General features: G+C 43.6%; 2 protein-coding genes across 2 annotated transcripts in view; one reads left to right on the forward strand and one right to left on the reverse strand.

Annotated features, from left to right (window-relative positions):
* Positions 1-4,069, forward strand: Rpl31 (ribosomal protein L31). The gene is made up of 5 exons (XM_042695529.1): positions 1-91; positions 448-554; positions 2,929-3,054; positions 3,584-3,696; positions 4,008-4,069. Exons 2-5 carry the CDS (start codon positions 448-450, stop codon positions 4,037-4,039), a joined length of 378 nt encoding a protein of 125 aa, XP_042551463.1. The 5' UTR covers positions 1-91; the 3' UTR covers positions 4,040-4,069.
* Positions 4,070-4,517: 448 nt separating this feature from the next.
* Tbc1d8 (TBC1 domain family member 8) overlaps positions 4,518-21,288 on the reverse strand; it is a 124,111-nt gene continuing 107,340 nt past the window's right edge. Inside the window, exons 14-20 of the mRNA XM_042695461.1 lie at positions 21,094-21,192; positions 20,144-20,212; positions 13,354-13,594; positions 12,180-12,245; positions 6,722-6,811; positions 6,411-6,508; positions 4,518-5,381 (exon numbers count right to left, since the gene is read on the reverse strand). Of these exons, the coding sequence (XP_042551395.1) occupies positions 4,929-5,381; positions 6,411-6,508; positions 6,722-6,811; positions 12,180-12,245; positions 13,354-13,594; positions 20,144-20,212; positions 21,094-21,192 (1,116 nt within the window). The 3' untranslated portion in view covers positions 4,518-4,928. The remainder of the gene's footprint in view (positions 5,382-6,410; positions 6,509-6,721; positions 6,812-12,179; positions 12,246-13,353; positions 13,595-20,143; positions 20,213-21,093; positions 21,193-21,288) is intronic.

The following is a 21,288-nucleotide window of genomic DNA, read 5'->3' on the forward strand; positions in this document are numbered from 1 at the left end:
CGCCGCCAGGTGACCCGGAAGTCGTACTTGGATAGCGACTTTCCCTCCCACAATCCGTAGCGCTCTTCCTTTCCAACTTGGGCCCGGCAGAGTGAGTATGGGCGCTGGGGTCCGGGCTTGGGGAATCCTGCTCCATCCTCCCCTATATGTGTGTTGGCTGGCACGGCGAGGCCTCTCTCGGGCCACCCGAGGGCTCCGCGTTCCCAGGAGTTGGGAACCCGCGCTGCTTGAAGTGTCTCCCCGATCCTGGAAGGGAGAATGGCCAGGCTGGAGTCGGAGCCGGCAGGGTTGCCAGGAGAGGCCCGGATACTCAGACGCTGGGTGCGGGCCTTGTAGGGCGGCCGGGCCTGCTCAGATCCACGCCCGGCAGCGTGAAGCCACGCCGAGAGGGAGGGCTTGTCTCGGGCTTGTCCCACTCTGCTGAGCGTCCTTGTCGCCTGCATTTAGATGGCTCCCGCAAAGAAGGGCGGTGAGAAGAAAAAGGGCCGTTCTGCCATCAACGAGGTGGTGACCCGTGAATACACCATCAACATTCACAAGCGCATCCATGGAGTGTAAGTAGTCTGTTAATGGGCCTTCAGACTGGCTTGCTGCACCCCTGCGTCTCGTTATCCTTAAGACTCCCTGCCTCATTGTTTGAAAGCCAGATGGTCTAGAAATTACACATTGCTCCATGAAAGCCAGATGGTCTAGAAATTACACATTGCTCCAAGATGTATATTGTGTGTGTGGTTTGGAGTGTGTTGCTCTGAGGTAGTGGCTGCTAACATGGGATTACTTGGAAGAAGCGATTTTTAAATATAGGTAGGCTAAATGGAGACGAAGGGAAAGAAGACTCAAGTACTTCTAGGTGGCAGGAAAGTTAACTGGTTAATCGGAATTGCTCGACACAAATGTAGAGCCCCGAAGGTGAAGTAGGATCTCTTTCCTTCTCTTGACACCTGTGGTGGGCTAAGTGGGGATGCCTGAACATGGGAGTCTACAGTTACTGGCAGTGTATGGTGAAGACCCATGGCTGTTGTGATCTTGGCAATGTGAGAGTTGAGGGTGTTCTGGTTCCCAATTCTCGTCAGCAGTTTTTTCCCCTTGTCCACAGTGGTTACTGGTGAATGGAAACCAGATCTCTTGTATTCTTGAAGATTTCTTTCCTCTGTCACTCCCATCTCATTGAGACTTGAATTGAGAACTAGTGCACTACCAATTGAGCCACACCTCCAGCCCCAAAGTTGTTTTTAATAGCAAGATATTATGCCCAGCGAAAAACAATTGTGTTAAAAGCTGCTGTAACTACCTTTTCTCACCCCATTTTTAAGTGGGAAGTTATACTGATATGGACATGGGGGTGCTGCGTGAAAGCCATTTGCGGAGATTTCTATGCTCATCAATCCCTTGGTAAATAACTGACAGTTCATTCTTGGGTGTCAACAGTAACTTTTCATCCTTCAGTAACTGTTCTCTGGTGCACATCTCTCTACAATGTGATGTCAGGCCACAGTCCTTGTTCCTATCCATGCTTGGTAATTCCAATCACTGTCTCAAGCCTCAAATGTACCAATTGCTATCTGATATTTCTTCTGCTTGGCTGAACAAGTGTCTCATAATCCAAACTCTCGGTTTTTTTCTCTACCCCAATCTGATCCTCTAGTGCAGAGATCCAGGAATGTCCGATTCATTGTTGTGTGAGGCTCTTTCAGGCCCTTCATTTGGTCTTTGACAAATGTGTGTTCCTTATTGCCCAAGCCCATCTGTCTATATTGTGTGTCTATATTGTTGTGTGTCCCATGAATGATGTTGCAAATATTCAGATATTTCTTGTCAGAAAATATTCTCTATCCTGGTTCTTGAAGGTTTCCTGTTGCACCCAGTCTTTTGCAACATTGGCTTCTTAAGGCTGTTTTCTCTTGATCCCACATTACCTGACCTATGTATTTTCGTACATAGTTCTCTTTCAGAAAGGCTGGTTTTCTTGTATCTGAACACTTTCCTCACAGTTAACTAGTGACTGTCTTTATTTGACCCTGCTACTGTTAACTTCTAATACCTTTTACTAACAACTGAGCTTGAGGTTGGCTCAGTGGTAGAGCACTTGCCTTGCATGCATGAGGCCCTGGGTTGGATTCCTCAGCACCACATAAGCAAAAAGAAAAAAGCCGGACGTGGCGCTGTGGCTCAAGTGGTGGAGCGCTAGCCTTAAGCTGAAGAGCTGAGGGACAGCGCCCAGGTCCCAGAGTTTAGGCCCCACAACCGGACCCCCCCCCCAAAAAAATAGCTAAGGGACTGGTGAGGATTGAGCAATTAACAGTATTAGGATTATGGGGCACCCTTCTAGGGTGTTTGTGCTCCCACACTTGGAGTGGCTTCATGAATGTTTTTAATCTTTTCAGCCTGTAATCTTTTCAACCTGTGTAAAGTTGTGCTTTTCTTTGAAATATTTGAGTGCAAAGTTGGTGTCATACTTATCCTCATGAGTACTGAGATTACATATGTGCACAAACAGGCCTAAGTTTATTTTGCATGTAACTGAAAGCATTAAATTTTAAGTGGGTCAGTGCCTTTATTGTAAACAAGGATTACTAGTGCTGGACTTGGGTTTTGGATAAGTTTTAGTGTGTTTTGTGCTCTGAGAGAGTGCCTAAGATACCCAGAGCTCCACCAAATTGTTTTTGGTTCATATTTGCACACATTTCAGACCCCTAGTCCATACATGCATACTGAATAGATGAATGGCCATGGAATTAACTGCCAAAAATACCATCTTGGAGCCTAATTCACTTAGATGGAAAAAGGTTATACTTGTCGAGTGTGCATTCTAATTGCTTGTCTTTGCATAGTAATTATAAATTGTCCCTGCCTACTTTAGTTTGTTTTATGGAAACAGCACTTCCCATATATGTATTTTATATAATTTTGATTGTATTTGAATCTTAGGGGCTTTAAGAAGCGTGCTCCTCGTGCACTCAAAGAGATCCGAAAGTTTGCCATGAAGGAGATGGGGACTCCAGATGTGCGCATCGATACCAGGCTCAACAAAGCTGTCTGGGCCAAAGGAATAAGGTGCTAAAGTTGTCTGTTGGTGATACCAGCTTATGCTGAAGTACAAAGTGTAAAGAAAACAGTGGCTCAAGGGTGACTGCATCTGTAGGGAGGCCTGTATTAAGGGGTGGAGCTGAGACCTCATGAAGGAAACAGTAGTGTGTGGGTGGGGGGTGTTTCAGAGACAGCAATGTAAGCATCACTGTTAAAGTGTGGGATAAATGCCTAGAATACCAGCAAGTGAAAATGGAGATTTAGGAGCTGTGCCACATAAAATCTAGTCCTGGAATGCCTATCAGAAAGCATGCTTCTTGGCTGGGGGCAAGATCATTGGCCCTTCCCTCAAAGAGTGTTTATTTTGATCACTGCTGTAGGTTAGCAGGCACGCATCCTGAAACTACAGTGCTTAATCACTTGCATTCATTTTCAGAACAGATAAGTGGGTCAATGGGCAAAGAACAGGCTACTATCAGAACAAGGCTAAGGGTATATGAGTAGAGCTTAGCAGGTTTCTGCAGGGAAGACATTAGTGACAGAATTCTGTTCTTAGGAATGTCCCCTACCGGATCCGTGTGCGGCTATCTAGAAAACGGAATGAGGATGAAGACTCCCCAAACAAGCTCTATACTCTGGTAACCTATGTCCCTGTTACCACATTCAAAAGTAAGTTTCACTCTGTTCCACACGTTGCTTAAGTCAGACAAGAATGAGCCATTTTTAGCATATGTTCATCTTTGTATCCAAATAGTATGCACTTGTTTGAATTCCTGATAACTTTCCAATAGGGATGAGCGGCGGGCATAATTAAAAAATTACATAATTATAAAAATTTGTCTTGCTATAGAAAAATGCATAAATAATGGGTTGTAAGGACTTCATAAAAAGAAAACTTGGGAACATACTAGAAAGGATATTTGGATGTGCAGCTATATATTTTGTAAGTGTAAGCTGACTGGCTGTCATTTCTTTTGCAGATCTACAGACAGTCAATGTGGATGAGAATTAGTGTCAAATAAAGCTATAAAATTGCTTTTTATGTTTGAGGTTTCCTTTTTTTGTTAATGTAGTTCTCTAATACATTAATGTGATGCCTACTCTTAATGGAGAACTCTTGTGAGTTCTTATGCCTACCTAGTCCCATAACAGCTCAAGGCTTTTTTTGTTGTTGTTGGTCATAGGCCTGAACTCTAGGCCTGGGTGCTGTCCCTCAGCTCAAGCACCACTTCTGGCTTTTCTGCTTAGGTGGTGCTGAAGAATCAAACCCAGGGCTTTATGCATGCAAAGCAAGCACAAGGAGATTCTGACTTGAGAAACATTGCTGGAGGTAGTGGGGAAATTGGAGGGATTAAGCCAATTATTTGTTGAGCTTTATAAAGGACCCTGCCTAGCATCCTGTACTGTTGACAATGTAGATGATCAGGGCCTTGGCATGTCTATTCACTGGTATAGCCTGCACCTTAAATCAGCACAAGGGGAAAGAAAAGTACTGAGTTGATATAAAAAGAATTCTTATTTAAAAACTCGGAGGCCAACATTGAAAGCATGATTTGTACACATTTTTGGAAGGACATATAAAGTGAATACAACCAAATACATTAAAATGGTTTCAATTACCAGCATTGAAACAAAATTAGTGCAAAAAAAGCCAAATACAATTGCACCCACAGTAGCTGAGATCTTGAAAGTGAACTTGATTCTTGAACAGTCCTGTTAGCATTCTGAGTGAAAGCAGCCTAGGGCTTTTCTTGTCCTTGGTTCTATCAGTTTTGGGTATCCATGTGTCCAGCTAAAGTGGTTTCTGAAATTTGGGTCTGTAGTCTTAACCCAAAAAGAAGTAAGCCCAGTCCATCCTTTGGTATAGCAACCTCCAGTGTGCTCCCTGCAGGCTTATCTTGCTACAGGTTATTCAGCTTGAGATCAGGCTGTGGTTGGTGGCTTGTTTCAAAAGTTTTGAGGCTGTACTGATTAATCTTAGCATTTTCAAGTTTGGATTTAATGTCTAGTGGCTTTTCGAAAAAGTTGACTAGCGACTGTTCAGTAAGAAGTGATGCCAAAACATGTTCAAGGGAAACAGTCCAGTCCCCTTCTGCCTCAGGAAATGCCCGCGAGTCCTGAGGAGTCTTCCCAGTGTCCACAAACACGGAGTCTTGCTCAGGAGAAGGAGCTGAAGCCTGCAGCTCCTCTGCACACTCCTGGGAGCAGCTTCCTGAGCTGCTGCTCCGCTGGCCTACTTCCCCGATCTGCAGCAGCAGTGTGGTGACTGTGGCAATGGCTTGGTACAAGTCATTTTCTTCTGGATCCCTGTGGAACATGCTGTACAAAGTCTTGCAAAACTGGATAAACTCTCTCTAGAATAGGAGAATACACATAAGCAGAAGGAAAAGTGGGGTTTGGGGGATTTTTTTTTTTTTTTTTAAATGACCTATAGACTTTGAGGGGGAAAATCCACAAGCCCAACCTGGCTTTGATCTCTGGCTTAGCCAGAATTAAAGGTGTACATTACAACTGGCTGTCAAGTAGTCTGCACACATGGGTGTAGGCTATTTGTAGAACCCACTCTAACTTAAAGGTAAGACAAAAATGTTAAGTAAAATTGTGTCTCACTCATGGAATAGATCTAAAGTTGCAAAATGAAGACAGTGGTGCTTGTGTTTCTCGGAGGACAACTGCTGGGATTGAGATGAGGGATGTAAGCTGCTTCAGGTAGGATCTAGCTACAAGTTACAAAGGGATCAGGAAAGTACACTTGAACAAGTACACTTGAGATCCACAATTTTGAGAAAGAAAAGGAAGATAATGATTTGTATCAAGACTACTGGAAAGGGATTGATTTCATAGCCGTTTGGTGGTCAGCCTTTAAACAGTTCCAATAGGGTTTAACTGACCCATACATATTCAAGGAAAATCTGAAAGCATCTCCTCAGCAGCAGTATTTCATCTGTGAAGTAAACATCACAAGATGTCTTACAAACAACCCCAATGGAAAGATACTCCACCTGTAACAGCTCAGTGGTAGAGCACTTGCTTTGCATGACCCTGGGTTTGGTTGGGGGTGCAGGTGGGTCATGCCTATAATCCTACCTATTGGGAGGCTGAGATCTAAGAATCAAAGTTCAAGGCCAGGCAAGAAAGGCTATGAGACTATCTCTAGGAAACTACTCAGAAAAAAGCAAGAAGTGCTGGGGTTCAAGTAGAGCTCCAGCTTTTAGCAAAAACCAAGGACAGTGCCCAGGCCCTGGTTTCAAGCTCCAGGACTGTAAAGGGGATGGGTGTGGCGAGGCGGGGAATCCTGGACTTGGGAAGTAAAGGGACCTGTACTTTATTATTGGTGAAATCATTTTGCCGAATAGTTCATTCTCCTACAATAAAGTTCATACCTGGCTCATTTTGGGCAACTCTTTTTCAGCTTTATCTTTTTCTTTGGCTAAATCCTTAATCATCTGCTTCAGCTGCTTCTGATAATCAACTGAATCACCTTGAGAAAAGAAAGGCAATGATATAAGTTCTATGAAGGCAAAAAAACAAATGAGTAAGGGGGAATTCCACAAAGCACGATTTGTACAAAGTTGAAAGCAAGGATTCCAATGAAGAGTGCTTTTACATCTCACCATAGGTCAATCCTATCCATGTAGCTGGGGGCCTTTAGAGAAATAGACTGCTGGTGCAGGTAATGAAAGCAGGTACGTACCATTGGGCTTCCCCAAAACCAAGGGTCTTGATGTGGATAGCAGAGGATTTTTCAATGGTGACTGGCTATCTCGATCATTTTCAGTAAGTGCTAAAAAGAAAAAGATTTAAGTTCAATTTTATGTGTAACCAAAATTGACAATAGCAACTAAAACAACTAAAGCCAATAATTCGTACTCTGGGCTGGAGAGTTCACATACAAAGCCCACAAGCCCAAATGCAGTTTTCTATATGATGCTATTAATTTACCATAGCTGATCTGGAAAGAAAGATTCTCTAAAACACCAGGCAGTATGATATGTACAGAGAGGTACGTATAAAACAAGACGTTCTAAGTCTTGACAATTACTTCCGTATAGCTGCATGTCTACATTTAGATGATAGAACAGCTGAAGTGAGTCTTACAATTTTGTATGGGGACCCTTATATAGTGTTGGTAGAAATGTAAAGTGGTTAGAAAATATCACTTTTCCAGCTACCATCTGACTCCACTCCTCAATATCTATCCAAACTGAAGTCATGTTCAAACACAAACTACACAAATGTTCACAAATCACTGCATGAGTAAAGATACTGGAATATATGGCCATAGGAGTAAGCCATTACAATCCATGTTAGAACATGGATGGAATCTTGGAAACAGTGAAAGAAGCCAGGCACACAGTGCATCTGTTCCACCTATAGGAATAGGCAAATCCAGAGTCAGGAGGTTACCGCCCCTGCTAAGAGGGTAGAGCAATGAAGAGGTCTGGAAATTACATATAAATAAAAAAACTGACTGACAACTATATACATCATTGTATAGGTAATTTGAATGGTATGTGATTTAGCTCAATAAGTCCATTACAAAATAACCAGGTTTGGCAAGGAAAATGCCTTTAAATTTACAACTTAATGATAAAGGTAAAATTCAGTTGTAATTCAAGGAATTTCCATAAGATGGCACCAGAGCTTTTTAATGGCTACCTTCACATACAGTAGGTTTCAAGAGTTTTAGGGTAGGGCTTTTTCCCCCTATGACCAACATACTAAGTCTAGTTTCCACAGTGTTTTCTAAAAATAAGTTTTATCTGGTGTGCTTATGAGAATCTAGAAACACGTATAAGCTCTGAAGGGTACTTGAGCAGTCAGGTGGGAATTTTCTAGGTAAGACACGGATAGAAAAGCTTGATGTTCCACTGACATGCTATAACAGAAGAACCAACAAACACAATGTAGTGGGAACAGGATGATTAGTTTGGGGGGGGGGGGGAGGGGATAAACTCCCAATATCCTCAAGAAGCAGGATGAGTCAGCCATACCATACCACAGAAAAAGGTACCTTAGGAAGTGGTACTGTAGCTCAAGTGGTAGAGCACTAGCTAAAGAGCTGAGGGACAGTGCCCAGGCCCAGAGTTCAAGCCCCACGGCCAACAAAAAAAAATTCTGATTGAGAAAAAGGCACCTTAAATGAGAAATTGTGGAATCTAATACATCAGGGATAAAAGCACTGTGCTTATACAGAATCTATAGTTTTAATCTCAAGTGAGAAATTTGAATTTTTATAGATGTGACCTTATGCTTACATAGCAATAAGGCATTTGTATCCACACATTTTAAGTCTTTTTTTTTTTAATACAAGTCTTTTTAATTTTAATACAAGCCATTTCATGTGCTTGACTTCTTGACCAAGCTTTCTTTGAGCAGCAAATGCTTTTGGTTCTGTATAAGACCTCAAACCTATCTCTTCACATAGTGCTGAACAAAGACTGGAAGAACTCAGGAGTTCTAGAATTAATACAGAAAAATGATGTTAGACAAGTGCTCTTCCACTGAGCCACCCTACCAGCAAGAACATTTCAGGTGGATGAGACCAGCAGGGAACCTTTGGAAGAGCTACTTTATATACAAAATGACATCTGCCATGAACCTCAGTGCTTCTAGAAAGGAAGTCAAGTGTCAGGAGCGCTGCTCTTCCCCCTACAGATCTCCCTGTGTGGTCCTTCCTGCCCAATGTAGCATTCTCTCTAGTTCATTTGCTGGTTCTTCCTAATGAAAATAAAATGTGCCAAATGACCAATATCTGTAGTTTCGCCAGTCTGTAATGGAAACTCAAGATTTCAATCTTCTGGAATATTCTACATGGCACCTGATGAGTTTCAAGTCACCTCAAGATACTTTTCTAGCTCCTTTGTGACATAATACTGCAATTACCACTGTGCCAATACAGGAACTCTTCCAGAATGCAGATGTCTCAGGTATTTGCTCCTCAATGCCTCCTAAGCTGTGTCACAGACCTGTCTGGCTAAGCTCATAGAAACCCTTGAAGACTGAGGCAAAGGCTAAACTTACTTGGTGCCGAGTGAGCATCTGTGGTAAGTGCTCAATGGATTCACTGCCTCCTGCCCAGGACCTAGAGGCCCAAGAGAATTCTTGAGATGCACCAACTCAAAATTGAGGTAATCCTCATTATTCTTGTTAGTAACTTTAAATTTTGACTTTAAATTTTTCTCCCTGAGGAGTATGCTTGTCCCACAAATTAAAAAGTGAGTCATTATGGTGGAAAGCAAATATATGCTATAACTCTACTTAAATGAGCCAAGCGCTGATGGCTTACATCTAAGCTACGCAAGAGGATAGATCTGAGGATCATGGTTCAAAGTTAGATCAGGCAGAAAAGTCCTTAAGACTGACTACCAAGAAAGCTGGAAGTGCAGCTGTAGCTCAAATGATAGAGTAATCTTGAACAAAAAAGCTAAGGGAAAGCATACAAGCCTTGAGTTCAACCCTCATACCAAAAATAAAAAAGCCTATTTAAATGAGATGAACTTAAAAGTATTTCATGGCCTTAGGAAGTTACCTCAAATTACCTCAAATATTAAATAATTTATCAACTCTTCCTTTCCATTTAACAATTTGAAGCAGTCATATACTATAAACACTATCATCGTGTATGTTAAGGCTTTGAACTACTGATTTTCAAGGCTGGAGGTCTATAAATGCTGTTAAGAAGTATAATTAAATGCCTTTTAGGAATACTAATTGTAATTTGGAGCAGTAATTCACAATACATTAACTATCAAGAATAAAAAGATAAATCTGGGCGCTGGTGGCTCATACCTTTAAGCCTAGCTTCTCAGGATGCTGAGATTTGAGGCTTGCAGTTCAAAGGCAGCTCAGGCAGTAAAGTCCATGAGATTCATCTCCAGTAAACTACTGGAGCTGGTAGTGCTGTGGCTCAAAGTGGGAGAGCACTAGCATTGAGCACAAAGAAGCTTAGAGATAGCATCTAGGCTGAATTCAAGCCCCAGGACCAGCAAAAAATAAATAAATAAAATATGCCAATATTTAAAATGTATCATGATAGAAATGCTGAGATATCTATGTAATTCTTCCTACATCCATGAGCAGTTTCTTTCTTTCTTTCTTTCTTTTTCTTTATTTTTTGCTGGTCATGGGGCCTGAACTCTGGGCCTGGACGCTGTCCCTCAGCTCTTCAGCTCAAGGCTAGCACTCTACCACTTGAGCCACATTGCCACTTCCAGCTTTTTCTGCTTATGTGCTGCTGAAGAATTGAACCCAGGGCCTCATGCATGCAAGGTAGACACTCTACCACTGAGCCACCTTCCCAGCCCCGAGCAGTTTATTCTTTAAAAATCAAGATAAATGAGGAGGATGAGCTCCAGTGCCTCATGCCTGTATATCCTAGCTGTTCAGGTTGAGATCTGAGAGAAGATTGTGGTTCAAAGCCAGCCCCAGCAGGAAAGTCTGTGTGACTCCTATCTCCAATTAAACAGCAAGAAGCTGAAGATGAAAGTGTAGCCCAAGTGGTAGAGTGCCAACCTAAGTAAAAATGCCAAGAGACTGCAAGGCCCTGAGTTTAAGCCCCAAGCACTGTGGCACCAAAAGAAAAAGAAAAAAATTAAGATAAAATAATTGAAAAAAAATACAATCCATCATGTTCTAGTTAGGAACTGTAGATGTGGATGGGAGAGGGGGGGTGGTTATGAAAAACAGATAAGGAATATAAAAAGAACTGGCATGTCTTCTAAGTCATTTGAAAACATTTTGAGAAGAGCAAATTAAAACACAGTAACTGAAATAGACATGAAAAACAGAACTTAGTCAATGCTAGGCAATTTGTAGTCTAAAATAACCACCATCCATTAAAGTAATCCTTAATGGGTCCCTGGGAAGGTTAAAGGAGGGGCTGTGGATGATCAGTAATGCTCTCTGAGTATCATATCCTAAAAATATCATATGCCAATTCAACTGTGGCTCGATTCCAGTGCTGTGCTTAGAAAGCCCACAAATAGCGTACATGTATGTTTTCAATTTTTTATACACATTTCTAATAGCTGTTAGAGGCACCAGGATCTCATGGCCCCTGAAAACGATAGCCCACCTCCTTCTAAGACTCCTCGCTGAACTTTGCCTGGACACCATCCAACACCAGGACCACAGCACTGGCCTGTGGGACTCTCCTACATTCAAAGATCAAAGACCTAAGAGTTTTATTGTTCTCATTCCTGCAATAACAAGTCTCACTCCATGGGTTTCAAAATTACTTGATTTGTTCCCAAACACCACTGCATAAAGTTGAAGGAATATAATCTCCTGTACTGGAAAAATGAAAGAGTGCTTCAACAACAGTTACCTAAACTGGCTACTCAGGAGACTGAGATCTGAGGATCATGGTGTGAAGTGGCCCAGGCAGAAAAGTCTATAAGACTCTCTCTTATTAACCAGCAAAAAGCTGGAAATGGAACTATGGCTCAAATGGTAGTGGTAGAGCCCCAGCCTTGAGTGAAAAGTACCAAGCAAGACTGCAGAAGCTCTGAGTTTAACACCCTAAAACTGGCTCCCGCACACACACAAACCCACACAGCAGCCTAAAGTAACCACTATCCATTATAGTGATCCAAGTCTTACTCCTAGCATCTCTGCCTCATTAATAGTTATCAAGTTAGTGGTTGAGCAGTCTGGCTTACCAGACTATGACCAAATCACCAAATCACACCAGTACATGGTGTGCTGAGCCCTGCAGATGATGCTCACACATACTCAAGCCTGGCAGCTCCTGCCACAGAATACACAGAGCTAGAAATCTGTGATCTACAACCCAATTATAACATTTGTTGCCTCACATCTAAATGAAATGTAGCCGGGTGCCTATGGCTCATGCCTGTAATCCTAGCTATTCAGGAAGCTGAGATCTGAGGATTGTGGTTCAAAGCCAGCCCGAGCAGGAAAGTCTGTGAGACTTATCTCCCATAAACCACTAGAAAACTGGAAGTGGCGCTGTGGCTCAAGTGGTAGAGTGCTCACCTTAAGCTGAAGAGCACAGGGACAGCACCCAGGCCCAGAGTTCAAGCCTCACAACCGACAAAAATAAATAAAAAATGAAATGTATAAAAATAAGGTCAGCATCATGCACAAAGCCGACCTTATAATTGATTTTTCTACTTGGATTTTCTTACCTGGAGGGATATGAAGCCTGTACAGCAGTTTAATTTTCTCATTCATTTCTCCATTATACATAATATCTGTAAGAATTGTAAAGAGAAAGCGAAAATTCTGAATACAAATGGTTGTAAGTGCATGTGGCAAACGATCCAAACTCACTATGGAGAGACAACTCCAGAAGGTCTATGTTGCCCCATCCATCACACCACGCTGCAAGTGTAAACATTAAGAACAATGGCCGGTGGCTGAGCTACAAGGTAATGTTGCTTGGCCTTGTACTTTTCAAAAGACACAGGCTAGGACCAACAGGTCCCTCATACAGCCTGGGCCCCCTTCCAACCTCCATAAGGGAGGACCAAGACAGTCCTGAGAGGAGTCAGCAGAATGAAAGGTTAAAAATGCAAAATCAAAGCCAGGCACTGGTGGCTCACATCAGAAATCCTAGCTACTCAGTAGGCTGAGATCTAAGAATTGCTGTTCAAAGACAGCCCAGGGCAAGAAAGGCAGTGGAACTATGGCTCAAGTGGTAGAGCATTAGCCTTGAGCAAAAAAGCTCAGAGACAGTGCTCAGGTCCTGAGTTCAAGTCCCATGACAGACAAAAAAAAAAGCATAATCACTGGGTTCACACCTATAATCCTGGCTACTCAGGAGGCTGAGATCTGATGATTGCAGTTCAAAGCAACCAGGCAGGAAAGTCTGTAAGACTCAACCACCAAAAAGCTGAAAGTAGACTGCCAGGCACTGGTGGCTCACACCTGTAATCCTAGCTACTCAGGAGGCTCAGGTCTGAGGATCACGGTTCAAAGCCAGCCCGGACAGGAAAGTCTGTGAGACTCTTATCTCCAGTTAACCACCAGAAAACCGGAAGTGGCGCTGTGGACACTGTGGCGAGTAGAGTACTCGCCTTGAGCTGAAGAGGGAGTTCAAGCCCCACAACCGACCTCCCACCAAGAAAAGCTGAAAGTAGAACTGTGGCTCAGGTGGTAGAGCTCCAACTTTGAGTGCAAACACTAATAGACAGTGCCCATGCCCTAGTTCAAGCCCTAGTCCTGACACAAAAATAAATAAAAATACAAAACTATGTCAGGCAGTTCCTTGGACCTGCTCTCACAAGTCACTTCTGTTTTCAGACCTGCTCAAATCAACTTGAGGCACAAGGACACCCCCCCCCCCCCCCCCAGTCATACCTAGACAGCTCACAAATGCCTTGAATTCCAGGAGCTGATCCATGTTGTCGTCGAGGAGCCTGAACGTCCTCTCAGCAAGGATCTCTGTATGGGCCCCACAGGTCCAGGGTGAAACCAGTTGGAACAGATGTGCAAACTGCCGGGCATCTATGCGGTATTGCTCAGCGTAGGGCCTGCTAGGGTCATGACGTGAGGCCACAGGCCTGGGCTGCTCCCAGTAACAGCTCATCATGTGTTCTCTCTGGAGACAGAGGAGAAAAGAGCTGTGACCCATGTACCAGAGTCAAGGCCAACCCAACCTTCCTCAAGGCTGTGTGGTCTCATGAACTGCTGTTCATGAGCATAAATCATCTCACCACTCTAGCCAGACTACCTGTGTGAAAATGGAATTTTAGCTGGGTGCCCGTAACACATGCCTGTAATCCTAGCTACTCAGGAGGCTGCAACCTGGAAGATCACGGTTTGAAGCCAGCCCAGGCCAAAAAAAAAAAAATCTATAAGACTCTATCTCCAGTTAACCAGCAAAAAGCCAGCTATGAACAATTTTTAAAACTAAAAGTAGGAAAAGGCAAGTTGAAGACCTGGGAATGGTCCCTGAAACTAACACACTCTAAACTGGCCATGTCACTGAGGAATGGTTGGCTTAAATGAAACATCTGCACAAGCTCTTTTCCCTGGACAGCTTAGTTGGCAAAAGCCTGAAAAGGTTATCAATAACTGTAGTTCTTTTCAATTCAATGCCTTCCATTACCTAGATGCAAGCCAAAATACAATTTGCAATTACAGAATATACAGTATATTCCTCATAATCACATTCTTTAAGTAGTCATTCCAGAATGAATAGAGGTACCCTAACAAGTGTTAGGTGTGAAACAAAGGTCTGCTAGGATTTGTTTTTTCTTTCTGTTGGTCATGGGGCTTGAACTCAGGCCTGGGCGCTGTCCCTGAGCTCTATTTTGCTCAAGGCTAGCACTCTACCACTTTGAGCCATAGTTCTACTCCTGCTTTTCTCGTAGTTAATTGGAGATAAGAGTTCCTGGACTTTCCTACCAGAACTGTGATCCTCAGATCTCAGCCTCATGGGTAGCTAGGATTACAGTGGCCGGCAAGTTTTCAATCTTAGGACCCCTAAGCACACTGTGAATTTCCATGTATATTTCTGCGCACTATCATGCTAAAGACCTTTAACAGTCTGCCCAGAAGAAAATGGCTGTAATATACTGGTTAAGGACTAATATATCTTATACAGACTCTCACAGAAAAACATATCATTGAACAGACCAAGGCTATGAATAGGTGTGCAATTAGCCAGCAAACTTAGGAAACAGTATTCAACATATTACAGCAAATAAATTTGAATTCAAATGAAATGTGATTTTCTGCCCAGACAGCATTATTTCAAAAAGATCCAGGACATCATGCACTCCAAACTTTAGAAATAACAGAACCAGAGCCAGAGAAATGCATGGCATGCTTGGCCAACCGCTGTTCACAAAGTAGCAAAGACAGGAAACAATGTAAAAATATTCCTTAGAAAGATAGCCAAGTATAAGTTAGGTTAGGCTCTACAAGAAGACTGAGGAGCAATTTTTTATTTTTGTTTTTATTTTATTTATTTATTTTTGTCAGTCATGGGGCCTGAACTCTGGTCCTGGGCGCTGTCCCTCAGCAATTCAGCTCAAGGCTAGAGCTCTGCTACTTGAGCCACAGCACCACTTCCAGCTTTTTCTGCTTATGTGGTGCTGAGGAATCGAACCCAGGGCCTCATGTATGCAAGGCAAGCACTCTACCACTGAGCCACTTCCCAGCCCAGACTGAGCAATTTTTAAAAAGAATGAGCTGCTGGGCATTGGTGGCTCTTTGGAGGCTGAGATCTGAGCATCATGGCTCAATGCCAGCCCAGGCAGGAAAATCCATGATACCCTTATCCAGCTGACCACCAAAAAGTCAGAAGTGAGGCAGTTGCTCAAGTAGTAGAGCATGAGCCATGAACAAAAAGAGCTAAGGGACAGTGCCCAATCCCTGAGTTCAAGCCTCAGGACTGGCACAAAAAAAAAAAAAAATCAGCCTGGGGCAGAAGTGATCTGGGTTGTAGGCTGCCTGGGAAAACCCAGAAGACCCTATCTGAAAGACAAACTAAAAGCAAAAGACTGATTGAGGTTCAAGTGGTAGAATACCCAGCAAGCATGAGTCCCTGAGTTTAAATCCTGAGTAAATAGGGAAATAAGTAAATAGATAACTGCTCTAGAAAAAAAAGTCTATTTATTATGTATATAATCAACTGAAAAGATAATTATCATGCATAGTACAATCTCATTTTTCTATTCGTGGGAAGGGTGGATTATATGTATGTAAACACTGTGTGCATGTATGTATCTACAGATAGGTAGAATGCAAGAAGGGAACATCAACTCACCACATTAACAGAACTTGCCCACAAAAAGAGGAAACATAGAAGCAGCAGTGCAGGGCTCTTTCAGTCCTTACTTAAAAGGTTTTGTTGTTGTTGTTGTTGTTGCCAGTACTAGAGCTTAATTTCTAGGCTTCATGCTCTCACTCAGCTTTCTTGCTCACAGCTGGTACTCTACCAGTTGAGCCACTCATCCAGCCCAGTTTTTTACTGGTTAAAGATGGGATTTTACCAGGCTTTTCTACCTAGGCTGGCTTCAAACCACAATCCTCCCAATCTCAGCCTCCCAAGTAGCCAGAGTTAGTGTGAGACACCAGTGCCTGGCTATAAAGGTTTTAATTCCTTCACAATGCTGAAAGAAGGCATGATTTTGTTTTGTGAATTTCCATTGAATTTTGGAAACAAACAGATCAGAAGACACAAAATGATAAAGAGCTCTAGTGCTCTATCATACATAATCACCCAGAAGGATGATCAGCAGGAAGTACATGTCTGTGGAACATGCAGAGGATGCTTCGGTACTGGGTGTTTCAGGGGAGCTGAGACACCATTGAGTCTGTATTATACTGCACACATGCTACTTGGGCAGCATTAATAAAGTAGGTCCTAGTTTGAGAGAAGATGAGACATCACATTACAAGTCTGTACTTAGGAAATTTAAAGGATTAAAGTAATAGTAAACCCTAATTAGCTACAACTGTTAGATACCAATCACCCCCAACCCCGTGTGTGTGTGTGTGTGTGTGTGTGTGTGTGTGTGTGTGTGTGCGTGTGTGCGCACACGTGCACGTTGGGGTGGGGGGAGGGAGGGAGGTTAGGGATCAAACCCAGTGCCTTGTACATACCAGCCAAGCACTACATCCCCAGCACACTGTCATTTGAGACATGGCTCCCTATGTGTCCCAGGCTAACCATGAATTCATCACTATGGAGCCCAGACTGCTCTCACACTCAGGATCCTCCCCACTACCTCCTGAATGCTGGGATTACATATGCATGTGCCACCACACTTGGCAGACACTTATCTTTAATAGGAAGGAGACCCTAAAGAAGTTTGTCAGAGTTGATGCTTCTTGTTTGCATAGAGAAGGGTCATGCCTAAACACCTTAGGCTTAGGGGAGAATAAAATGAAGTGAAGGAGTGGACTTGACAAACCTATCAGTTACTTATAAAACAGTGTATTTATTTCCACGTGGTCCTTTTCTTGAAATTCAACGGTCAAAAGGTAAAACCCAACTGGAGGGTACCATATCCCACAGGGCTCAAACAAGTCTCAAAATACTACCAAGTTAAGACTGGTGAAGCTATGGAAATTCAGAGCTGGAGACTGGAGGAAAGGTCTGGGAAGGCTGTTGAGAGGGACGAGGCCTCCCTGCTGACAATGGGATTAGAGCTCTTATCTATTTTCCTTGACTTTTCCTTAGAAATACATTTTAAAAATTATCTTGTACTTACAGTGTTTGGGTGTTTTGTTTTGGATTTTGTTTGTGGTGTTGCCCTACACTTGTAAGGCTAACTACAAACATGAAAATCATACATTTTTTCATAGGAAAGACAGAACTAGAAAATAACAGTTGACAGTTTTTTTTAAATACTCTTTCTTATGAAATACAGTGTGGTATACACCAAAATTCACCTTTACTGTTAAACACATACTTTAAAATATAGATGCTTAGATTTGTAATACCACCTTTTGTGCCAAATAAAGAACAGTTAATCCTAAATAAATGAGCACTTTTAACCTTACAAGAAAAACTTCACCTGGGCACTAGTTGGTTTATGCCTGCCTAGCTACTAAAGAGGCTGAGATCAGGAGGACAGGGGCTTGAGGTTAGCATGGGGGCACATACATGAGACCCCTTCTCAACGTTAGCTTGGTGCACCTATCATCCCAGCTTTGTAAGAGGCTGAGACTGAGAGGATCCAGGGCTAACCTGGAAGAAGTTTTGAGACTCCATCTCAACAGAAAGAAGCTGTGCCTGGCGGTATGCATCTATCATCCGAGCTATGATGAGAAGCCTAAATTAGGTGAATCATGGACTCGGCCTCTCTTAAGCAGGAAGTGAAATTATCTCAAAAATAGGTGGGAGCTGGGAAGGTGGCTCAGTGGTAGAGTGTTTGCCTTGCATGCATGAGGCCCTGGGTTTGATTCCTCAGCACCACATAAGCAGAAAAAGCCAGAAGTGGCGCTGTGGCTGAAATGGTAGAGCTCTAGCCTTGAGCTGAAGAGCTGAGGGACAGCACCCAGGCCCAGACCGACCCCCCCCCCCAAAAAAAAGCAGGATTAGCAAGAAATGTGGCCTAGTGGTAGATTATTACCTAGCATGCATAAGACCCTGGGTTCCATTCCTTGGTACTACATACAATACATACACACACACACACACACACACACACATACACATACACATACACACACACACACACACACACACACACACAATAGGAATAAAGAAAAAAATTAATAAGCTGGGTGCCAGTGGCTCATGGCTATAATCCTACCTACTCAGAAGGCTGTGATCTGAGGATCACAGTTAGAAGCCAGCCAGGGCAGGAAGTTTGAAACTTATCTCCAATTAAGCAGCAAAAAAAAACTGGAAATGGAGCTGTAGCTCAAGTTGTAGAGCATTAGCCTTGAACAATAAAAGCTCAGGAACAGCACCTAGGCCCTAAGTTCAAGCCCCAGTATAGAGGGGAAGGGAGGCACCTAAAACCTTTATACCTTTTTTTCCTGCTCTTTCTCCAATATTCCCTATTTTTTCCCTCTTGAATAGCCAGAGACTAATTTGGAGGGTGGGGGTTAGGATACTAAATTATCTTTGACTTTGTATTTTGTCTTCATACAAAGGAAATGATCAAGCTTCCACAGATTTATTTATTTATTTATTTATTTATTTTTGGTTCGGTCGTGGGGCCTGAACTCTGGGCCTGGACGCTGTCCCTCAGCTCTTCAGCTCAAGGCTAGCGCTCTACCACTTGAGCCGCAACGCCACTTCTGGCTTTTTTCTTTTTTGTTTATGTGGTGCTGAGGAATCGAACCCAGAGCGTCAGGCATGCAAGGCAAGCGCTCTACCACTGAGCCACCTTCCCAGCCCCCCACAGATTTATTATATGCAATCTTGACCAAGAAAGGCCAAAACAGTAATAAAAAATTTTAAAAACAAAATTTCAAAAATAAAAATTCCTATTTCCCAACTTGAGTAATACAGCTCAGTTAATATGGAGAAGGTCTCAGTCAGCCCAGGGTTGTCAGTTGTTTCAGTTGTTCTGTGATCTGCTTAATTTTGTGAAAAAAATCTACCTTATAAAACAGCAAATGGTGTCCCCCCAAAACAAGGTAAGCACGAATGTGCTTAACTGAAGTGATAAGGGAACTGCTGAGATTTGTTGAAAGGCAGGGTGTCTTTAACAGAAGCTGGGTAGAGCTGTGAATGGAGCATCTGCAGTACAATGCTGAGCTTCATGCGTCCTGATCATGCACCTACATACCTGCTCATACTAAGGGTCTGCTGTATGTGTATTGTATGAATGATTTTTTAAATGTATTAAGTGAGAAGCTTAGAAAAGTCAGTGTTTATGGTAGATTGGCAACCTGCAAACATTCGCATAGTGTGGAACAGGAAGACCAGATCCCTATAATCCTAGCTATTTATGAGGGCTGAGATCTGAGGACTGCAGTGTGAAGCAGTCCAATTAACTACCTAAAAGCTGGAAGTGGAGCTGTGGCTCAAGTGGTAGAGCACTAGCCTTGAGTGAAAGGCTAAAGGACAGAGCTGGGAAGGTGGCTCAGTGGTAGAGTGCTTGCCTTACATGCCTGAGGCCCTGGGTTCGATTCCTCAGCACCACATAAGCAAAAAGAAAAAAGCCGGAAGTGGCGCTGTGGCTCAAGTGGTAGAGTGCTAGCCTTGAGCTGAAGAGCTGAGGGACAGCGCCCAGGCCCAGAGTTCAGGCCCCACGACTGGACCAAAAAAAAAAAAAAAAAGTAAAGCTAAAGGACAGCACCCAGACTCTGAGTTCAAACCCCAGGAGACACACACACACACACACACACACACACACACACACACACACACACACGACCAGATCGTTGTGCAAGATGTGAGCTCAATGAGCTCAGAGCACTTGCTCCAGGGCCACACAGGTCCTGCTGAAGATGTGCAGGACTCCCCGGCCCCTCCCTCCCAGATGCCAGGTAAGGGCCCATTGGTATTCATAGGGTTCCATTGAGAAGTTTCTGTGCAGAAGCATGCAGGCAAACCAGCGCTAACCTCAAGTGCCACAGAAGGGCCACAGGGCCCTCCAGGCAGCCTCAAGCCCACCTTGAGCAGGCTGGGCCTGTTTCAGAACCAGGTTCTCCATCGTTTCCCAGACTGACATACCTTAAATAAGTCATAGAGCTCCTCTAGGTCTTCAGGAAGAATCGAGACTTCTGGGATAACAACACGGAGCTTAAGGAAAGAAGAAACATTGGCAGGGTGAATTCCAGGCTTGTACTTCTGGAAGAATGGAGCCCTCTGAGTAGGGGACATGGGAGGCACAGGGTCACAAGAACACCAGCTTCCTTTATGCTATGGCTCGTCTCCCAGAGATCGTGATACCCCTTCCTTTCTAACACCCAGACGACCCTGCAGCATCTATCCAGATGTTGTCTTCAACCTCTGTCCAGCTCCCAAGAGGTACTTCCAGACAAAGGGAGGCAGCTTTAATGGAGGGAAGAGTCCAGCAGAGGCCCAGTGTGGACAGGAAGATGGCTCTGAATGGAGCACTTGCTGCATGTTTCACACAGCATCTCATCTAAGTCTATGCTGGAGGTGTCAGCTCTAGTTTACAGCTTGGGAAACTCAGGCTCCTGGTAGTTTATGGCTCACCATCAGAGTCCCAAATCCCATGCAGTTTCTATACTATGTCACCTCCATTAAAGTTTTAGTACAGCGGAGGGGAGGAAGGAAAGGAAGAGGAAGAAGGAAGGAATAAGCTGGCCTGTGGGGTAGGGGGAGGGTAGGTAGGTACTGGGGCTTCAACTCAAGGCCTCATGTTTTCACTTGGCTTTTTCATTCAAGGCTAATGCTCTACCTCTTGAGCCATAGCTCTACTTCTGGCTTTTTGGTGGCTAATTGGAGAAGAGAGTCTCAGAGACTTTCCTGCCTTGGCTGGCTTCAAATTGTGATCCTCACATTTCAGCCTCTTCAGTAGCTAGGATTACAGGCATGAGCTACCAGCAGCCTGTCTAAGCTAAGCTGGCCTTTTTATGTGCCATCACCTATGGGAGCCAGACTTCCAGGCAGCTCCTGAATCCCACCAGCACAATTGAGAGGTGCCCTCTGCTCACCACATTCTGCTTGGTGGTGTCCTCATGGCCTTGTAGGACTCTGATTCTGTGCTTGCAGCGCAGGTGTTCAATCTGCTCCACAGACTGGTTCCCAAATTTCTATAAGGACACAAAGGATCCACTTACTCAGAGTCTCTGCTGTGCCCCAAGGAAACAGGAAGTTACCAAGGAACCTTCCCTGTAGGTCCCCCTGCC

Source organism: Dipodomys spectabilis, unplaced genomic scaffold, assembly GCF_019054845.1.
Source record: "Dipodomys spectabilis isolate Male_0828 unplaced genomic scaffold, ASM1905484v1 ptg000187l, whole genome shotgun sequence".
Classification (NCBI taxonomy): domain Eukaryota; kingdom Metazoa; phylum Chordata; class Mammalia; order Rodentia; family Heteromyidae; genus Dipodomys; species Dipodomys spectabilis.

Bases quoted from the DNA above. Each gene is read 5' to 3' on its own strand.
- Rpl31 (XM_042695529.1), top strand. From the start codon at position 448: ATGGCTCCCGCAAAGAAGGGCGGTGAGAAGAAAAAGGGCCGTTCTGCC. The intron at 555-2,928 runs GTAAGTAGTCTG...TTTGAATCTTAG, and splicing joins CACAAGCGCATCCATGGAGT to GGGCTTTAAGAAGCGTGCTC. The intron at 3,697-4,007 runs GTAAGTTTCACT...TTTCTTTTGCAG, and splicing joins CCCTGTTACCACATTCAAAA to ATCTACAGACAGTCAATGTG.